The 20,674-nt window shown below is 38.8% G+C and overlaps 1 protein-coding gene across 11 annotated transcripts in view; it reads right to left on the minus strand.

Moving 5' to 3' along the window:
• The window catches only part of LOC131858732 (uncharacterized), a 177,484-nt gene that overhangs the window by 36,630 nt on the left and 120,180 nt on the right, over window positions 1-20,674 (minus strand). For 9 of the 11 annotated variants that reach the window (XM_059212122.1, XM_059212119.1, XM_059212116.1 and 6 more), the window contains one exon: window positions 5,186-5,269. The exons of the other annotated variants lie outside the window; for them this stretch is intronic. In XM_059212122.1, coding sequence (XP_059068105.1) covers window positions 5,186-5,269 — 84 coding nt within the window. The remainder of the gene's footprint in view (window positions 1-5,185; window positions 5,270-20,674) is intronic. 11 annotated transcript variants of the gene reach the window in all.

Consider the following 20,674-nt stretch of genomic DNA (forward strand, 5'->3'; position numbering starts at 1 on the left):
CTCTACCAATGATCCGTTGCAGGAGCAATCTCTATTGTTGGTGAAATATGGAGTTTACCCTTTGGCTAGGCATGAGGCGTGCATGATTTCCATCTCATCGTATGAGGGTCTTCCTCATGAAAATAACAAGTTGTACCTAAGCTACAAGATTCTAGAAGAGATGGATGGACATGATAGCATGAAGGCATTGGATCTGATCACCTATGAGTTTTATGTTTGGCTTCAATGGGATCCTGGTGACTCCATACATGGCAACGATTATACCAAAATGGAGCAGCAGAAGCCTGATGGAGATTTACTCTTGTCGCCTACATCCAAGTGCGTGTACGTGATCATGATGTAGCATGGAGATTTCAATGGATATAGCTACCAACGTTTGTGCATGGTTTGGGATCCTGGAGTTTGCGAATTGCTTGACAAGCAATCTCTGGGCGGCGAGGATTTGTAATGTCCCGAACTAAATTAAATAACTTAATAATATTAATTGTTTGTATGGCCCCGAAATTTAATTGTAATACCTTTCGGGCCCTTTTTATTTAGTTATTTTTATTTTGGCCGTGTCGGCGCATTTTGTAATCCTTCGGGAAGTTTCCTTGAAGCCATATAAATGACTGAGTTAGTCATTGTCATAGGTATGCGAATTTAGTAATTTTCTTTGTATGTCCGAATTCCTGTTGGAGTTCTGTTGTCTACCATTTCGGGGGTGAAAGATCCTTCCTACTTGGTATCTGCAGTTTCGGTGGGAGTAATTCCCCACCCTATTTTGCTCTACTCTTAGTTCAACATTATTGTAATCTAGAGTACCTATCCTATCAATCTGAAATGCTACTATTATTTCCTCTTGTCGTGGTTATTCTTGCTCCAAAACTATTGTTCGTTCATCATTTCCTCTTGCATTTACGAATCTCTATCCCGACGCAATACACCATCTCCATGGCTTGAACTATATTACTTTCTGGCAATCATATTATCGACGAAGGCAAAAACGTAGTGGAAGAGTGTGCGGGTGTAAGGTACGCGGAAGGAGAGAAGCCACCATACGGTTGACCTTGTCACCGTATGGCCACCCAGCCACTGTACGGGTGTCCCTCCACAGTACGGCAGATTAGTCCTTCAAAACCGTACAGGTCCGAAACATTACATGGTCAGGACTTTCAAACTTCAAACAACCTCTGCTCAAGCGACCAAACACAAGACAAAGGGACAAGTTGGATGATGGGGGACTTCCAAAAATTCAGAACCCCACGACAAGTTTAGGAAATGCGAAGGAAGGGCAACATGGTTCGAAAACACACAAAAGCCGCGACTTGGGGCATAATTTAATTTTCAAGGATAACAGGATTCCAATACCCCTTTGAATCAAAATGTGTCGGTTTGTGTGTTGTTTGAACTTTTAAAACCCGTTGCTCACTCCATTAAATTGTTTCTTATCACAACTAATGGACATAATATCTTAATTTTAAAAGATTTCCCTTTTGTTGCTACTGCAGCAAACAACTAGGGCACAAGGTGGCTGACTCCTATTCAAATTCATATCTTCGTTACGACCTTTTTGTCCTCGAATTTGGTAGAAAAAATTGGGTTCTCCAACTGAAGAATTTACGTAGACAGGCCATGGGATTTGTTTTTTCTGATAATTCATCCCCTCCTCAAACTACTCATTCAAGTGAGGGACATGAAGCTGAAGTGACTATATCCGAATTACAAATACCAACCATTACCATTGTTCCAAATCATTCTATAAATTATGGGGAAGGGTTTCTCAAGGGTGTTCAATGTATGAACATGAAGGATGCTGATTTGGAAGGTTTTAGAGGCATGCATTAGTTAGGGAAGGAGAATTTCAGCTAGGTTCCACAAAAATCCTCACTATTGCTCAATCAAAATGCAAGAAGAGAAAATCTAATTGTATGCTCACGATTAAACATAGTGGGAGGAGAAAAGAGGTTGAAAGATTGGGAATGGAAGCTCGAGATTCAATGGATGTCAAAACTCAATGGACTATGGAGGCCCTTCAATCCATAAAAATAAGGAAGACTTCTGCCCGCTTCTAGCCTCTTTTTTGAAGAAGGATCTTGTTGAGGTTTTGCTTTGTTAGAATAGCTGATGATGTGGGTGGCGGCTAGTTTTGTTATGTCTCTCTAGTCCTTTTTTCACATGTTGGGGGACTGTATTATAAATGTAAGATGGCACTTTTTCATTTTTTTGTGGGTAATGGATCCAATAGTTTCAAGGACAAATCAACAAGCTCAATGATAAAGATGAAATATTCCCCTTAATTTTTTTCAATTTTTTCCAATTACAAGCACCACAAGCACCCGTTAGGATTAGAAAATGATAATTAGAAACACTGCTGAAAGTAACCCTTCCACTTTCTGATCACCAAGAGCCCAATGTGGGAAGGTGAGATCATACGGTGATAAGGGGATCATTAGCTCAATGATCAGCTGGAAATTACAATGTAAGTACAATATTGGGCGGCAAGCCAACCCCTTTCGCTTATCCAGCGGGTGATAGAACTTCCACAACAGTTTGGCGGTGCAACCAACCAATTACAAGATTACAAGGAAATGAAAAGAGCAACAATCACTCTCCCACTTATCCAGTGGGAGGATTGAAAATGGAATTTCAATCTACTCAACCGCTTATTCAGCGGGAGGATAGTGTTACAATAATAAAAGAAAAGCGGCAAGCCAGCCTCTTTCACTTATTCAGTGGGTCCTAAGCAACAATCCAGAAATAGATAGTTGTTAGTACTACTAATCAGCTTTACAATGCATAATATGGATTTTCTAATTATGAGATATCACTGTCCAAAGATAGGCGGCAAAGTAGCCTCTTCCACTTATTCAGTGGGACTAAGAGTAATCAAGAAACTTGTTGTTAGTACTACTAACTAGCATTACAAGATGAATATGAATGGTACATCAAGTGCTGATAACAAGTCCAACAACTCTAAATAATAAGATATACACTCCCAAAACCAATATAGACCTACCACACCAAAAACACCCTCCACACTAACAATTTCAGAATCTGATATGCAAACAACTCACTAGGAAAACGCAGACCAACAACTACAAAACTCACAAATTTACTCATAACTCTATCCACACTCAACAGAATAACCCCCAAACAGATGCAAATGAAAGATATGAGATAGGTGATTAAGATAGCCCCAAAAAAATGCATCAAACACCCACAAATGATTTTTTGCATGCATCCCAAGGTAGCCCAACATAGTACGGCTAGGGAAAAAATTCGACTTGCATTATAAAAATGAAGGCACAAAGTTAAGCACTACAAACTTACAAGAATGATCGCCTAGGACATAGGAAGAGAACGAACCACTACCCAGAATGAGCTGACACCCGGACAGAGAGTTATGAACAAAAACAAGCTACAACCACACCAAACCAGCAACTTGAAACACACTTACAACACTCAAAAAAATCAGAAAACTCGAACACACACTTGCAATGAATCCATCCATTCTTCTGAGTGAAGAACAATCCCAAATCTCACTAGTCGCTATCTTTCAAGTGAGAGGCGAAACATACAGTCTAGGAGGTAAGCATTCCTTGAAGCATTCCAACAACATTTTGATAGCACTTCGTTATAATTTTCATGGATACCAAAAAATAAGAGCCAAGGTGCATATTTATAACTTTCTCCCCAAGTTGAACTTCCTTTCCCTCCAATATGGGATTAAACATTCACATTCAAATCTCCTTTAATTTGTATTCATTTCATTTCATTTCACTTCCTCCACAAATCACCCAAGGGATAATAATATTTCATTTAGAAACCAAAGTATTTTCTCCCTATAGTGGCTGCCGCACATAGACAATATTAAGTCAATGCAAAGATATAATTTTAATGAGAAAATACCTCAAAAGGGACATCCAACCCAACATTAAGAAATAAATAATTTGAGCACCAAATTGACCCCCCCTTAATGTCATACCCAAGTTATGCCTAGGCCAAAATGAGTTGAGGCCAAGCTACTGAATTCCATTGCCAAAAATAGTCATTTGAGTTCGAACACAAGATCCTGCCAAAAATAGCCACTGAGTTGGGCTGCAGAACTCTTGCAAAAAATAGCACTGCTAAAAATAGTACTTATTATAAATAGCATACTACTAAAAATAGTAAGTGTTTCCAAAGTTGATTTTAACCCCAATTTGAGCAGCTACCGTACTTACTAAAAATAGTAAGTCCAAAAAAGGTCTTCAGATTGATTTGCATGTTATACCATCGCGAAGCTCTCAGAAAACTCGGAAAAACCTAGAGAAATAAGCTGTCTTCGGCACTTACTAAAAATAGTAAGTTTACCAAACTTTGTTGCTTGCTATGCATGTACCATCATCGCGAAGATTTCCGAAAACCTAGAAGGAATCCGGAACCCAAACTGACGAACTCCAACATGCAAGCCTTTGAAAATGCTGAAACATCTTGCCAGAGGTAGGAAACCCTCATTTCTGCTTCTGACTAGCCTACGGGTCTTCGAAATAGGCTAACAGACAACTAAACTGATTACTGCTGAGGAGGTGACATTACAAAAGAGTTATTCAATTAACCAAGAAAAGTTGTGATAAGGGTGGGGAAATTTTGGGTTAGAGTTGGTTTTAGGAAAAAATCAGTGAAACCATCACAAAAATCAGAAAAACCATCACAAAAATCAGAAAAAACATCACAAAAACCAGAAAAAGAAAAAATAATCAGAAACCCTTTTTCGGACCAAAAAACAATGATTTTTATAAAAATCATGATTAAATGGCAATTATTTCTTGATTAAATCACCAAAAAAGGTTGAATTTTAGGTTGAACAATTGAATAAAAAAATTGTGAATTTTAGAATGATAAAAATTGGCAAGGGTGCAAGTGGCTATTACTATTAGGATAAATTTGTGACATTTGCTACTATTAGAGCCTTGTCAAAACTCTATCAATACTGGTTCCTAGACCATTCATTCTATTTCCTAAATGAGTATTTTATGATAGAAATTTACTAAAATAACCATCAAGGTTAAAGTACTAGTGCTATTACCAAGTGAATATTATTTGTATAAGTTGTACCCTATCATATACATATGCACAGATCCTTTGTGATTTAAATGCTTGCACAATAACACTAATTTTGGATTTCTTCAAAAGAGGCAACGAGAATCTTTGGAGAACATACACTGACTAGTGCAGGGCTCATGAGGAATTTAGCTCCGGCCAATTCAGCACTTTTTGCATCTTCACATGTTAATACAGTACCAGCCTGTCAATAAAACCCATCCATGGATGAACCATGCATCATATTAGCTATCTGAAAACAATTGCAGTTTACTACAACTCATCATATAAAAACATCAACAGAAATGTTTCATCTAAAATATACAAATATGCCCCATAAGAAATTAGTTATTAGGAACCCAACCATTAATACAACAGAGATAATGTTACCATTTTCCATTACAAATACAAATTTCTGCATAGAATACATCAAATGCAACTATGAACTAGGCCCATAGAAAGATATGGAGAATAAGGAACCCGCCTTCAAATAAGACCAAAAGTTGATGAATAACTACTTTCTACAACAAAACCATCAAAATCTTCCTTGACACTTAATAGACCTATACACTTGTTGCAAGGCATGACACTATAAGATTGATAATATTAGTAGCAGCACAGAAAAGATGGGAAATATACTAGATACATGTGAAGAGTGCACATTTTACAAGATACATGTGAAGTGCACATTTTACTAGATACATTGAAGAGGAAGCTGTTGACGTGTCTAAAGTTGTATCGCTACAACTCTATCCGGCCAATGCAGAATAGAATTTACTCGCTGAGTATCCTATCCTCTCTTGTATAATTAGGAAAATAGGTAAGGACATCCACAGGACATCAGATATGGGAGATTGAGCAGAACGAGGCAAGGAGTGAAGGACAAAGTGAAGAATAGGTTGAGACAAGCATTGCTAGATAAGACAAAAAAGAAGCAATATATCAGCTAGTTCAAACCTTTATTTATTTCTGTTGTTGACAGTGCAGCATTCAAACTTGTGACAAGAGCTTAGGACTTTTGAGTGGGGCATGGGTCTGCTGATTTTCTTCAAAGTGTCATTCATTAATATAAGTTACTGTGCATTACACAAAATATGTTGACTATCGAACAACTGAACTAGCATGTCATTTTCAGACTTTCACTAGCAAAATCGCTGAATAAATAAGGTCATAATTATATCAGATCTTTGCATGATTCTTTCAGTCGATATTCAGCAATTAGAAAAAAGATTGAAGCTTTTCTCCTATTAAGGTTCAAGTTCAGAGTTTATTTGTCATTTCAGCTATTCAATAGAAATTTGTTTGGCATTTATGTTTCATCATGCAAAACAAACTGAGGAACCAAACAATTTGAAATATAAAACTTCACAAACTAGTATTCTCCCATAAAGTATGCAAGTTGTTTGACAAAATTATTATGTGTGGAAAGGTAAAAATTTATAGCAATCAAAGTAGGACTTTACATTTTATGAGTCCATGATCTCAAACATTTCATTCTGGTTTTGACAAGTAGTTGTATTAAGGTGCAAATAAAATATTTTAATTAATTTTAAGCAACCTTAGTAAAATAATTATAAATAAGTAATTAATACCCCCTTTTTGTGGAAACTAATGAAACGCATTGGAATCAAAATTTGACTGCACTAAAGTGATCCCAATGATTACAAATGAGATATGAAGCCAACCGGTTGACTCGTTATAAATAGACGCCCTCACCAAAATTCTAGAGAACACACCAAGAACAAAAATCATCTCAAAAGTGGCATAAGTGTCCTCCAAACTAACTGATCTCACTAGCGACACCAATAACTCCTCTGACAAAACATATGCCCACCAAAAAGGACAAAGTCAATTGCAATGCAAGAGAACCCTAAAATGAGGACATTATGTTCCTCCCTCCCCAAAACAGAGTGACCTGAGGCTGACCTCTCATAGAAAGTCTTTTTCTTTATATGAAAAAAGCCTATGAAATATCCCACCCTCTGTGGATATTTAATATTCTGATTTTTTGTCATTTTTTAATTTTTTCTAATTTCTAGTTTTTTTGATATTTTTTGCATGTAATGGAAATACAAGAAATAATAATGAAAATATTGAAAATACAATGCCTGGACCTTTTCATAAATAATCACCCCACAAAGTAGAGTTAAATGTGTGCTTAAATCTAGAATGATTACATACCCAATTTGTGTGCTCTGTTTGGTACAAAGGATCAGCAAGGGATAGCACTTTTTGAAATTATTTTAACTTCAGCCAATAATCAGCTGTGACAACAAATCTATACAGCCTAGGGTTTAAACTAAAAATCTGCGATTTTGTTACCCTAATTTTGATCCAAATCTGCTTTGATTTGAATCTAGAAATTCTATGTTGGGTCCTTGAGATGAATCAGCTAGCCCTTGAATTGGTACGACCAGCAAAATGAATGCTTAACTCCACTAATCTGCAATTCATCCTCTTCCAATCTGCCCTCTGTTTTCCTCCTATATGCTGATAAAAAAATTATTAGACTGAATTCCAATGAAGCACGATGTATTGTCCCCATTTCCTAGGCCTGTATTTTTCGCACAGATTAGCCTATTAATAGGGGTTCCCGTAGGCTAATACAGTGGATAGGGGACCCATTCAGGGGGTTAGGTGACTTTGGAAAGATCTATGAGGCATTTTCTGAGCTCAGAGCTAGTTTCCTATTTTTGAGGAAGGGACTAACAGTTCACTCGGAGCTTGTGGAGCATAGCAGGAGACACTATGAGCATTGGAGAGATCTACGAGGCATTTTCTGAGCTCAAAGCTAGTTTCCTATTGTTTATGAAGGGACTAACAGTTCACTCGGAGCTTGTGGAGCATAGCAGGAGACACTATGAGCATTTTCAGTTGTTTAAGGATTGTCTCCTATTTTTTAAGGAGGTTCCTAATTTTTAGGAGCAGATTGGTAGTTCACCTATTGACCTTCCAAAGGTCCGGATTGGCAAGGCACTAGAGAAGTAATTTCAAGTGACCAAAGACAATTCCATATTTTTTAGGGGAAACTAGGATTTGGCCCACTACATCCAGACATCACCCTAGGTACCAGTGGCATCATTAGATTTCAGTTGGAGGTGGTTAGGGGTTGGTTCCAAACTAAATTTGGGATATTAAAATAATAACTTTAATATTTCAATTTAATTAAATAATGTGTATTTTAATAATGTCATTTATATTATTATAATAATAAAGTGGTTTAGTGAAGGGGACCACCTTGGGGAATGTGCTTCCTAGTAAGCACAAAGTTGTTTTTAAATGCACATTATAGTAAATTAAAAAAATGAATGCTCGTGAACGGGTTTGAACCAAATTAGAGAGCATCTTTGAAGCACATTAAAAAGAATATTACATAAGATACCAAGGAACCCTAAAAAGGGTATGTGCAAGATGAGAAAAGTATAAAGAGACTTTCAAGTTGAATTTTGCCATTATTCATATGTCATTTTTTCAGCTTGGCATCTCTCATTTTGGAGCTCTGGAGCAAGGGTTTCAGCAGTTGGATTGTGGAGACAAAAACCTTCAGAGTTTGAGGGCCTATAGAAGTACAATACCTTGCAAGGGTCTGATTTATGGTCTTTTTCAGTGTAATCAGCAAAGAGAAAACACACAAAACAGGTTGCAGCAGGGAAGAATCAGTAAATTATTGCAGATCCAGTCAGTTTTGGACATTTTATCAGCTTGGCAACCCATTTCCAGCCCAGCCGTACCTTCCAGGAAGAATTACTGCAAACCCTAGTTGGGATGTGGGGTTTTGAGGCATAATTAGGGGCTGGTCAGAATTGATTTAGGTCTGATATTGCAAATCAGACATTAGGGACGCTGTCAATGTAAAGAAATCAGGCCCAGCTATTAATTCATTGGCTGCTACAGTTAATAATCAGACCTGTGCCTGAATGTATGGGTATGTAACTCTATGGGAGCAAATAAAATATCAAGATTGTCTTTCCTTGAATTTACATTTCGTTTAATTTATTTCCAGCATTATATTTTATTGTCAGTCTCCATTGCATACCAAAACAGAAGCATAAACTCCCAAAAAAAAATCAGAAAAAAAACCAGCAAACACAAAAAAATCAGAAAACCATTAAAACGAAAAAAGATCAGCAAACTTAGAAAACCAGATAAGCAGATTGGGATGGCTTATTACACACAAGCACAACCCTTGGAATGGATTTATCGGCAGGGTATTCTTGGGTGATCTTTCACACCTGCAAATACCATTCCTCTTGAGGGATTTTGTCCTCAAAAAGTGATTGCTCTCAGCACAACCAACAAAACCTTCTCAGTTTTCCTCATAAATTTGCAAACAAGAATGAATTAATGAGCTCTCAAGAGCCCTTTTATAACCTTCTAAAAAAACCACAACTTGAAGGAAATGAAATGCACTTTTCTAATTTCATTTCATCTCAATTAATCATTTAATGTAGTTGGCACCCCAATAAAGGCTTAATAAATGACTTTATAATCATTAAAATAACTTATGCAATTAATACTCCTTATATCCCCTTAATATAAAGTCATTAATTTAATTAAAATTATTAAAGTTGAAATTTTAATATATTAAAATAAATCATTAACTCCAATAAATGCCAATATCGGAACATTTAATTAATTCTGTCAACTACCTAGTAAGTATGGGTAACCTCCAACTGTCCAGATGACTTACTATTAATAGTAATTATGGGGACCAAATGCTCAAAAGACTTGCTAAAAATATTATGTACAAACGGAGACTGAAAGACCTCTAGAAAGCAAACCACAAAAGAACTGAATCTCTAAGATGGAGAGTGTTGATGAGGAAATTCAGCACTTCCATCAACACAGAATAGAATGCACAAAGTCTATCCTATTCTCTCTTGGATAAGGGAACCTTGTATGCTTTTGACCGTCCAAACAAAGTAACCTCAATATTTCTAAAGTCAGAGCATGACTAAGCTTAGGAAAACTCAGGGCTAATGTGATTTGCTAGTAATCACAAAGGGACTTATGCCTATTCTTTGGATGGATTTTTAGGACAATTGCTTCAAACAACCTTCTAAATCTAAGGGCCTTATGAGCATTAGGTTTTCAATATATATGATGCTTTGTGAGATACTTCCACGACTGATTTTAAAAGAAATAGCAAAAGGGTAAGGGTTCAAGGAGTCAATCTAAGCCTAAATAAAACAATTTCCAAAACATTAGAGAAAACCCTTAAAAACCAAACCCAACTTTGCCAGTATAACAGAACTAAGCACAAGTTGGTACAATCTTCAAATGATTAAACAAATTTTCAGATTACCACAATATATATATTGAACTCAAAACAACAAGCAATCCTATACATGCATTCAGCAATTGAACTAAAGCTCTTAAAAGTTAAAACTAACCATACACAAAAATCAACATTCAGCTAATCACCAATGGTATGAATAGGGTTTCATCAATTACTAGCTTAGAAATCATTCCATACTAACATGCTTAAGGAAAACAAATAAATTAAATAAGGGAGAACCATAAACTCACAAGAAATAAAACATTGATTACTTTGCCAATAATTTATGTATTGATTTCAACAAAGCTTCTACAACAATTTTGAAAACTTCTTACAAAAATGAAAGAGGGCTTGCCCCTTTTATAGATTTTAGGAACTAGATGAATGGCCAAGATTTAATCCATTCAATGGCTCATATTCATCCCCTAAGGACTACACCATAACCATTTAAGAGTTCACATCAAATCTTAACTAACTTTCAACTACTTTCAATTAATCTCATCAAAAAGGGAAAAGTGCACAGGGCGCAAGATACAAAAAGATAAACTTTTAGTTGATAAAATAACTAACATTGGGCACTGTATTTTTATCTCTATTTTAGCCCAAAATAGATATTTCCTTTATAATTAAAATTCCTATTCATCCTTCGAAAAAAATTTCCATATGCCTCAGCTTGTTGTTCGCTCTGCTTGCACATGTTCCTGGAACTTTATCATGATTGATCTTAGTTTCTAATCAGAGGGCACAAGAATGCTATTGAACCTGTATCTATTGGCCTCTATTTTGTTATCCACCTTCATTTCGTTGTTCCAATCTACCTTGTTTGTGTCATATGTGCACATTAAAACACACAATCTACTAGCAGTTTCCATATCACCCTTGGAAAATGGGATCCTTTTGTGTAACAGCTGATTATTCCAAACAGTCCTCAACATGTCAATGTTCATCTATGGGTTCCTATCACCAATCATTTCTTCCAAGAGTATGGAGCAACTTTCCTTAACATACTCAATGGAATCTTTACACCCTTTGCACTTGCGGTCAATAGTGACAACATCTCTTTTAAATGTCAGTGACTAATACCACTCCATGATGGTGCCGAATTCATGTGGCTCTATGATCTACTTGCCGATGGGAATTTTAGTGAAGGTCTTGACTAAGGCAGTCAAAAGAGGAAGTGCGACATTGATGGACTTGTTGAATTTGTCATAACAGTCCCAAAGATACTCTATCGATTGGAGATATTGGTCCATTCCTTCCTGTAGTACCATAAACTCCTTAAGCACGTCACTCCCTTTTGCAGTCAATTTTTTGAACCATGCCTTTGTTATTTTGGCACAATCCCTTATCTCTTCGACAATTTAGTTGTCGTTCTTTGTGCAAGTGCTATGGGAGGGGCCTAAGATTCTTTCACCTGTTGCAGTGGCCTAAGCAAATGATCAATGTACCTCTTAGCTTGTTCAGCGCGGGCCTTGTACATTTCCTTATCTTTCGTTTCTTTCTTCACCCTTCTAAGTATTGCATCAGAAGAGTCCCTTAACTCCTCAACCTCTTGCTCCCTTGCTGCCTTCCCCATGTCTAATGATAAGATCTTGTAATCTACGAGGGTGAGCTCTCTAGCTAATTTGTCTAAAGGCAGAACAACAACATGCACAACCCGATTTTTCTCTGCATCTCTAGTTATCGGCGAGTAGGTCTTGGGGTTCTTCCTTTCCTTAGTCTTGAGCTGTCCTACCCTTGTGACTAAGTCATCAAGACTTAGAGATGATGGTCTTGTTGTTCCTTTCTCTCCGATTCGGGTTTGCAACCATGTGGGAGGTGCTGATTGACCAGTGGTGACCATAATCTCTTTCCCTTGCTCTTCAAAAACCTTAACTAGTCCAATGTTTATATTCTCTTCCTTATCCGTGGAAGGAGGTTGATTTTCAGTAGTGTCTTGATCCCTTTCTCCAATTGAACTCTCACCAATTTCGTGCAAGAGTCCTTGGTGCATCCCAATGATGCAAGAGCATCCCCGGTTCTTGGCAATCTTGCATCAACCAAAAATATTTCCTTTTTATTTTGTAGTTTCAGCATTTCATTATGCATTTTCTGGCATTGGCTCACCAGATCTTGAGGAGTTGGATTTTGCTTGAGGACTTGATCATCTACCTTATTCCCAAACCGCGAAGCATTTGGATCATTTTCCGCCAAGTTATCGCTACCGGTTTCCGAGACAGTTTTCTGGTACCGGTTGCCTGGACCTATTTGCATTAGTGATCTACCGAATCACTTCCATAGCTTGCAAGCCCTGAGCGTTGATTTTGATGTTCCTTGGCGTGTGGCAGACCTTTCCTTTGATCTAAACTTCATCCTTTGGATTTTCTAGAGGAATTTCTTTGGCGGAGGCTGATCTTGTTGTTTTTAAACGTTAGGTCTTGTTCTTCAGCATTTGATCCCTTTTTGGGCTGATCGAATCCCTTGGATCATATCAATCATTGTAATTAAGCATTAGAATGCAGATCGAAGGTGGTAGACAGAACATAGAGGCTAGATCTTACGATTTAAGGTCTCGATTGTGACCTGTTCTATAATTGAGCATGTTTTAGTAGGCCAGTGAGCCGTTTTCTGTAACCCGGATGTTAACGATTGATTGAGATGTTTTCATGATATAATTCATTATGTTCTGCATTGCCTCCATCATATCCTTGTGTTTCCATTGTGTTTACTCTTGCTGACCGGTTCGGATTGATCTCTTTGAGGTCCCTCGTAACCAGTGACTGCACCAAGTGGTATCAGAGCGAGCTTTAGTTCTGGAAATTGCGTTCACCTGAGAATTGTGTTGTAGGGTGGCAGATTGTGGATCCAACCTGCAGCTGCAGAGGACTGGCGTGAAGATGGCACGAACACGAAATAGGAATGGTGGAGCGCGTGAGAATGCAGACCCAGTTGTGATGGAAATGTTGAGAGGAATTGCAACCCAGTTGGAAGTCGTGGAGACAACACAGAGAAGAGGCCGACATATTGAAGATGTGAGTGAAGATGAAGGAGAAGAAGCCCCGACAGAACAAGTAAACCCACCGGCAATTGATCCGGATGAAGAAAGATTCTTAAGGGTTTTGAGTAGGGCGAATACTAAACCACATTTTACCCCCCCGGAATATCATGGAAAGTTGGATTCGGATGAATTGATGGATTGGATCTCGGAGATGGAGAAATATTTTGATTTTGAGAACACCGCAGAAGAAAGAAAGGTGAAGTATGCTTGTACCCGGTTGAAAGGACATGCATCTCTTTGGTGGGAGCATTTGCAGGTTGATAGACAGAGAAGAGGTAAAGAGAAGATCAAACATGGGATCGGATGGTTGCTAAGTTGAAATCAAAATTAATGCCAGCTGATTATCAAGTGAATCTGTTCCGGAAGTTGCAGAATTTGAAGTAGAAGGAATCTAGTGTAAAGGAGTATACCGAAGTATTCTACAAGTTGAATATCAGATTTAGACATATTGATGATGAAGTTGAACAAGTTGCAAGATATTGGAATGGATTGTGGATGTCTATACAAGATGAACTCAGTTTGATCAAATTGCAGAGTGTTGAAGAGGCTTATCAGTATGCCCTAAAAGCAGAAGAGAAGTTGAACAAAAGAAATGAGCAGAGACAAAGAGGTAGAGGTGGAAGGTTTTCCGGAGGAAGATCTCAAGGAGGAAGAGGAACCTGTACGGATCAGAACAAGGACAAGGAAGTAAGCAAAGAAGGTAATTCATACGGAATGGATGATAGAAATTTCTAACGGAGAAGAGAACCTGATGGTTACCGGAATGAAAATTTTGGAAAAGATGATAGAAGACAAGATAAGAGAGTGTTTAGAGAAACTTGCTATAAGTGTGGAGGAGAAGGACATCAAGCTTTCGAATGTAAGAAGACAGAGAACACTAGGAGGACAATAGTGGTGGAAGAAAGCCCCACCGGATCAGCTAACAAATCAGAACTTGGAGAACTGTTGATGATGAGGAGAGTTTTGTGTCATACCGGAGGAGATGAAGAGCCCTTGCAGAGGAGGAATTTGTCTAAGACCAGATGTAAAGTATCCAGTAAGTGCTGTAAAGTTGTTATTGATAGTGGTAGTTCAAATAACCTTGTTTCAGAAGAGATGGTGCCTAAGTTGAATTTGGAAAGATTGAAACACCCTAAGCCTTATCAAATAGCATGGATTCAGGATGAACATAAGTTGTTGGTAAGTGAGCACTGTTTGGTGAAATTGAAAATTGGGAATTATCGTGATGAACTCTTGTGTGCTGTTATGCCTATGGATATTTATCACCTTTTGTTGGGTAGACCTTGGCAGTTTGATAGACCGGCAATACATGATGGGAGAAAGAATACATACACTATTGTGGCCAATGGGATGAAACAAACCTTGTTGCCCTTGGAGGAGCCTTTGAAGAGTGAAGTCTGTACGAATGCTAGACTTTGTTTGGTGGATGGAAGGAAATTCCTGGATGGAATGAGACATGAGAATGTGTGTTTTTCCTTAGTTCCTAAGAAGACTGAGAATCCGGAGCATGAAGAAGAACAGCCGGAAGAGATAAAAGAGTTGCTGACAGAGTATGAAGACATCATATCAATTAATGTGCCTGATGGATTACCACTTGTGAGAAGTATCAGTCATTGCATGGACCTGATTCCCGGAGCTAGTTTGCCTAACAAAGCTGCACATCGGATGACACTGGCAGAGAATGAAGAGTTGAATAGACAAGTGCAGGAGCTGTTGAAGAAAGGTTTGATCAGAGAAAGTTTGAGTCCTTGTGCAGTACTAGCAGTATTAGCACCTAAGAAGAATGGAGAATGGAGGATGCGTACCGATTCCAGAGCAATGTGAAATACCGGTTTTCTTTGCCTAGGATGGATGACATAATGGACTGTTTGAGTGGAGCCAAATACTTTACAAAGATAGACTTGAAGAGTTGATATCATCAGAACAGAATCAGAGAAGGAGAAGAGGGATGTACAATGGAGGACTTAGAGTAGTATCTTTGAAGAGGATGGAGAGGTTGATCCACCATAACCAAGTGGAGCGGGCAGCGAAGTGTTTGATATTGCCTTCAGATACACTTGAAGATAAGAGGGGCTACTCTACAGACATTCAAGCTTTGATCACGGAGAGGAGTAAGACTCCTGGGGATCCACTCCTTGGTAAACCTGCAAAGTCCATGTTTATGCCTTCCAATCCACTTGAAGAGAAGAGGAGTTATCTTGAAGACATCCAGGCTTTCATAACCAAGAGGAGTAAGGTGTTTGAGAACCCACCTCCTGGTAGACCTCTTGAAAGAGGTACAGAACACATCATTGAGCTTGAAGAAGGAGCTAAGCCTGTTATGACTACTCCCTATTGGTACCCCAAGAAGTAGAAGGATGAAATAGAAAAAGCTATTAAGGAGCTTCTTGACATGGGTTATATTCGGCCAAGCAAAATCCCTATTGCTTCGGCTGTGGTTTTGGTGAAAAAGAAGGATGGGACCATGCGCATGTGCGTGGACTATCGAGCTCTGAATCAGAAAACCATCAAGAATCGGTACCCAATTCCGATAATTGATGAGCTACATCGAGCCGTGTTCTTCTCAAAGATAGATCTCAGTTCGGGCTACCACCAAATCAGGATGAGGGCGTCAGATGTGGAGAAGACTACTTTCAGATGCCACTTTGGGCGTTTTGAGTTCCTAGTCATGCCCTTTTGCTTGACTAACGCCCCGGCCACATTCCAGTCATGCATGAACAAAATCTTCTAGAAACAGTTGAGGAACTTTGTGCTCATATTCTTTGATGACATACTCATATTCAGCAAGTCTTGGAAGGAGCACTTACAACACTTGGATGAAGTGTTGAGCATACTGGAATCCGAATCCCTGTTTGCAAAGGATTCCAAATGTGAATTTGGAATGGAAGAATTGCTCTACCTTGGTCACATTATCAATGCAGGAGGTGTAAAGGTAGACCCTAAAAAGATCAGAGCTATCATTGATTGGCCTCCTCCGGAGAACATAACACACTTGAAGGGATTCTTGGGTCTTTGTGGTTTTTACCGTAGGTTTGTGAAGGGATACTCTCAGTTGACTGCCCCCCTCACAGATATTACAAGGAAAAGAGCTTTTGAGTGGTCAGAAAAGGCACAGGCAGTATTTGATTGGTTTAACGAGATCATGAGCTCGTGCCCTATTTTGGCTCTACCTGATTTCACTAAGCCATTCGAGCTACAGTGTGATGCTTCTGGTGAAGGCGTTGGTGCAGTCCTCATGCAAGACAAGCACCTTATTGTCTTTGAAAGCAGAAAATTAAGAGGAACGGAAAGCTTGTATTCCATCTATGACAAAGAGATGCTTGCCATCATGCATGCTCTTGCGAAGTTCAAGCAGTATCTAGTGGGGAGTAAGTTTGTGGTTAAGACTGGTCACAACAGTCTTAAACATTTCATGCACCAAAGGAATTTGAATGAGAGGCAATAGAAGTGGGTGAGTAAGCTACAAGCTTACGACTTTGATATCGAGCATGTCAAAGGAAAAAATAACATTATGGCTGATGCTCTGTCCCGAAGGCCCCACTTGAGCTCACTGTGTGAGCTTACTGCTGATTGGAGGGAGTTGTTGCTTGCTGAATATGCCAAAAATCAGTTTGTAACCAGCACTGTAGAGGGTACTTTTCATCATGAAAAGTACAAATTGATTGAAGGGTTGATTCTATACAAGGGAAGGATCTTTATTGTGGCTGAATCTAAGCTTAAGGAGAAGATTTTGAAGACTTTCCATGACATTCCCCTTGTTGGTCACCAAGATTACTTCAAGACTTACAGGTAGATCTAAGAGAGATTTTCTTGGAAGGGGTTGAAAAATGATGTCTTGAGGTACATTAAAGAGTGTCATACATGTCAGAGAAACAAAGATGAGCACACTCTGCCAGCTGGTTTGTTACAACCCTTGCCCATTCCTAGTCAAAAATGGGAAAGTGTATCCATGGACTTCATCACTGGGTTGCCATGGGCTCAGGGGAAGGATTGTATATATGTGGTGGTGGATAGACTAACTAAGTTTGCTCACTTTATCGCCATCACCAGCTCATTTACAGCAGCTCAAGTTGCTGAGGTGTTCTTTCGGGAGGTGTTCAGGTTATGTGGATTGCCAAAGAACATTGTGAGTGATAGGGACAACAAGTTCCTAAGTGCTATGTGGTACTGTGCTCACTCCAAGCACAAGTTATCACCCACAAACTAATGGGCCGACTGAGATAGTGAATAAGTGGTTGGAAGGATATCTCAGAAACTACGTCTCAAAGTAGCAGAATGCATGGGTGAGATGGCTTCACCTAGGGGAGTATTGCTACAACTCCTCCTATCACATGTCCATCCAAAAGTCACCATTCATGGTACTATATGGTTATGAAGCTCCTAGCTTCGCTAACTTAATATTTGGTGATAGCAGAACCCCTCAGGCGAAGGATATGATGCAACAGAGTCAGGATATTTCGAGGTCCTTGAGGGACAATCTCCAGCATGCATAGAATCAGCCGAAGTTGTATGCTGATCAGCAACGGGTTGAGCGCACCTTTGAGGTGGGCGACATGGTCTATTTGAGGCTCCAGCCCTACAGATAGTCTTGTTGACATTGCGAAAATCGTATCGCTACAACTCTCTATCGGCCAACACAGAATAGAATTTTGTGGTTGAGTATCTTATCCTCTCTTGTGTAAGGAAATCCCTAATGCTGTTTTAGTTGATCAAAGGGGACAACCTCAAGGTTCCAAATGTCAGTTCTTGACTGCGGGATAATTCAGTGGTTCAATGTGTTTTGCTAGGAACACAAGGGGCCTTACGTTTTGCAACAGGTTGGTCTGCATCCTAAGATGCTGCGTTTCTAAAGCTGGGGAATAAAAGAAAACGGGAAGGGTTTAGGAGACCTACAATTAACAAGACTGGTATGCGGGTAGATGGATTCGACATAACCAATCCCTGCTTGGCCAGAATAACTCACAACCTCACAAGAAACGTGCAATCTTCAAGGGAGACTTAGAAGTTTTTCAGACTGCAGGTGCATACCTAAGCACCCAATTCTGGTGCAACTCCGATGGACACCTGCAATTGAACTAAACACAATTTTAAAGGCTCAGAGTAACCATACAAAGGAATACACAATCAGCATATCCCCAATGGTATGAACCCGAATCCATCAAATACCTGCACACCAAAAAGGATCTATCTAACCTGTTGAAGGAAACCATGCAAATAGAATAAAACCAAGATGAAAAACACCAAATCAATGTCCATATATTGATTTCAGCTGCTATTATAACAATTTCTGCAACAGTTCTACTGTATTCCTAACTACTAAAATCTAACAAGAATCTAACAATCTAACCCTTTATAATGAGAGGCATCCTGCCTTTTATAGATTTTACAATTTGAATCGATGGTCAGGATTGACTGCATCCAACAGCTGCAATCTGCCTTCTAGAACCTGGCAGTTTAACCCATGCCTATTCAATTCTCAATTATCCCCCCAACCATATTCTCAACTACCTACCACTGTTTGTGTAATGTCCCCTTTTCTAGGTGACATAAGATGAGTAGGGGTTGACCTACCATTCGAGTTCCCGTAGGTCAATGACATGGTTAGGGGACTCATTCTGAGGGTCATGGAGCTTTGCAGGGGCTCTGTGAGCCATTTTGGTCCTTCAAACAACAGTTCCTATTTTTTAGGGAGAACTGACAGTTGATTGAATGACCACCTGGGGGACCAAAGAGTAGAGCAAGATCCTTTTGAGTAGTTATAGGTGTTTGGAGTGAGGTTCCTACTTTTTAGGGCGATTCCCTACTTTTTAGGAGGTTGTGGCAGTTTCCATATTTGAGGTTCCACGGGACCATACCATGGTTTCAATTTCAAGAAGATTGGGTGTGTTTCCTAGTTTCTAGGAGTATCCCTAGATTTTAGGGATGGGACTGCCAGTTGGCCCATCTTGTCCGGCATCAGTCACAGACAGGTGACGAAGTCAGATTCATGTTTGGTTGGTTATTTTGGGCTATTATTGGATCTATGGAAATATTTTAATATATTTAAATATTTCCTAAGTTAGCGATTAAATAAATTAAAATAAGGCTATGTATATAGCCATTTCGAAGTAATAAGGGGTTTTTGGTTTCATCTGGTTTGATATGCCTATGTGTTATAGCTCGTTGGAAAGGTCTTGAACTTTGCTACATGATTCTCACCTCCTGGAGTCTTTTTGGATGCTTGAAGTTATTTATTCGCAATAAAGTGATATTTTTATATAGTTTGACGCCATAATTGGGAAAGTGTCACTTTAATTATAAAGCGCAAGCTTTATTATTCTGTAGGGTTCAACTTGCAAAGGGAAAGGAGTTATAAGGAGATGAAAACCTAATTGATAGCATCTTTGATCATTTTGAAACTTGCGAATTTGGGAATTGCTCTGGAAGAGTGATTTTGGTCTGGGACGTAAACCCCAGGTCTGAGTTTGCTGGGACGTAGCCCTCAGCAGGAGTTGACAGTGGATTTATCCAGGATTGCACAGAGATTGTCAGAGGTAGAAGACACATCTTCTTGTCCTGAAGATTCAGCATGCATATTGGGGGTTTCAACAGGGTGGCTGGTCTATTTCAGCTAGCACGTGATTTGCAGCAGCTTCCACGCCTCCTTTGCAACCACGCCTTGTTTGTATGTTGGCTTGAAGGGTTGTATTCAGCTTATTTGGTCTTCCTTGTTTGTTGCCAGTAATATTCCTCCATCTGGCATCAATCCAGATTGAGAATAGCTCCAAATAAATGTATGGATTCTTGCTGAATACAAAACTAGGTTATTTGCCTGGTATGATTTGTAGTATTTTCAGATTGCTTAAATGTTCTTACATATGAACATTGTTTACTGTTTTATTTCACAGTTGTTGCTATTTATCAATTACTTTACTTATAACATCAAAACCCAAAAAGAAACAATCCCTTTCTGCAACTTTTGTCTATTCTATAAGATCACCGGAAAATTACAAAAATATAGTATGTTTAATTAAGAATTTACAGTAGCAACAACAAAAGGATCCATTTGGGATCTTTCAGTTTGTTATCAATTCAAGTCTATCTGGTAGTTGGACATAACTGACCTATGTCCCCTCACTTTGAATTCATTAGGTGGGGCCCACATGCAGTCTTTTACAATAAAATAATTCAGTTTTTAAACTGATTTTCAGGAATTACTTCCAGCCTTGCATTTCTGACTTTGCACATTTTGAGTGTTCTTTTGCTTGTTGGTCTTGAGGGTAGATTTCAACTTGTCCGGTGGTGGCGCGTTTCCC

Source organism: Cryptomeria japonica, chromosome 10 (genome assembly GCF_030272615.1).
Source record: "Cryptomeria japonica chromosome 10, Sugi_1.0, whole genome shotgun sequence".
Lineage (NCBI taxonomy): Eukaryota > Viridiplantae > Streptophyta > Pinopsida > Cupressales > Cupressaceae > Cryptomeria > Cryptomeria japonica.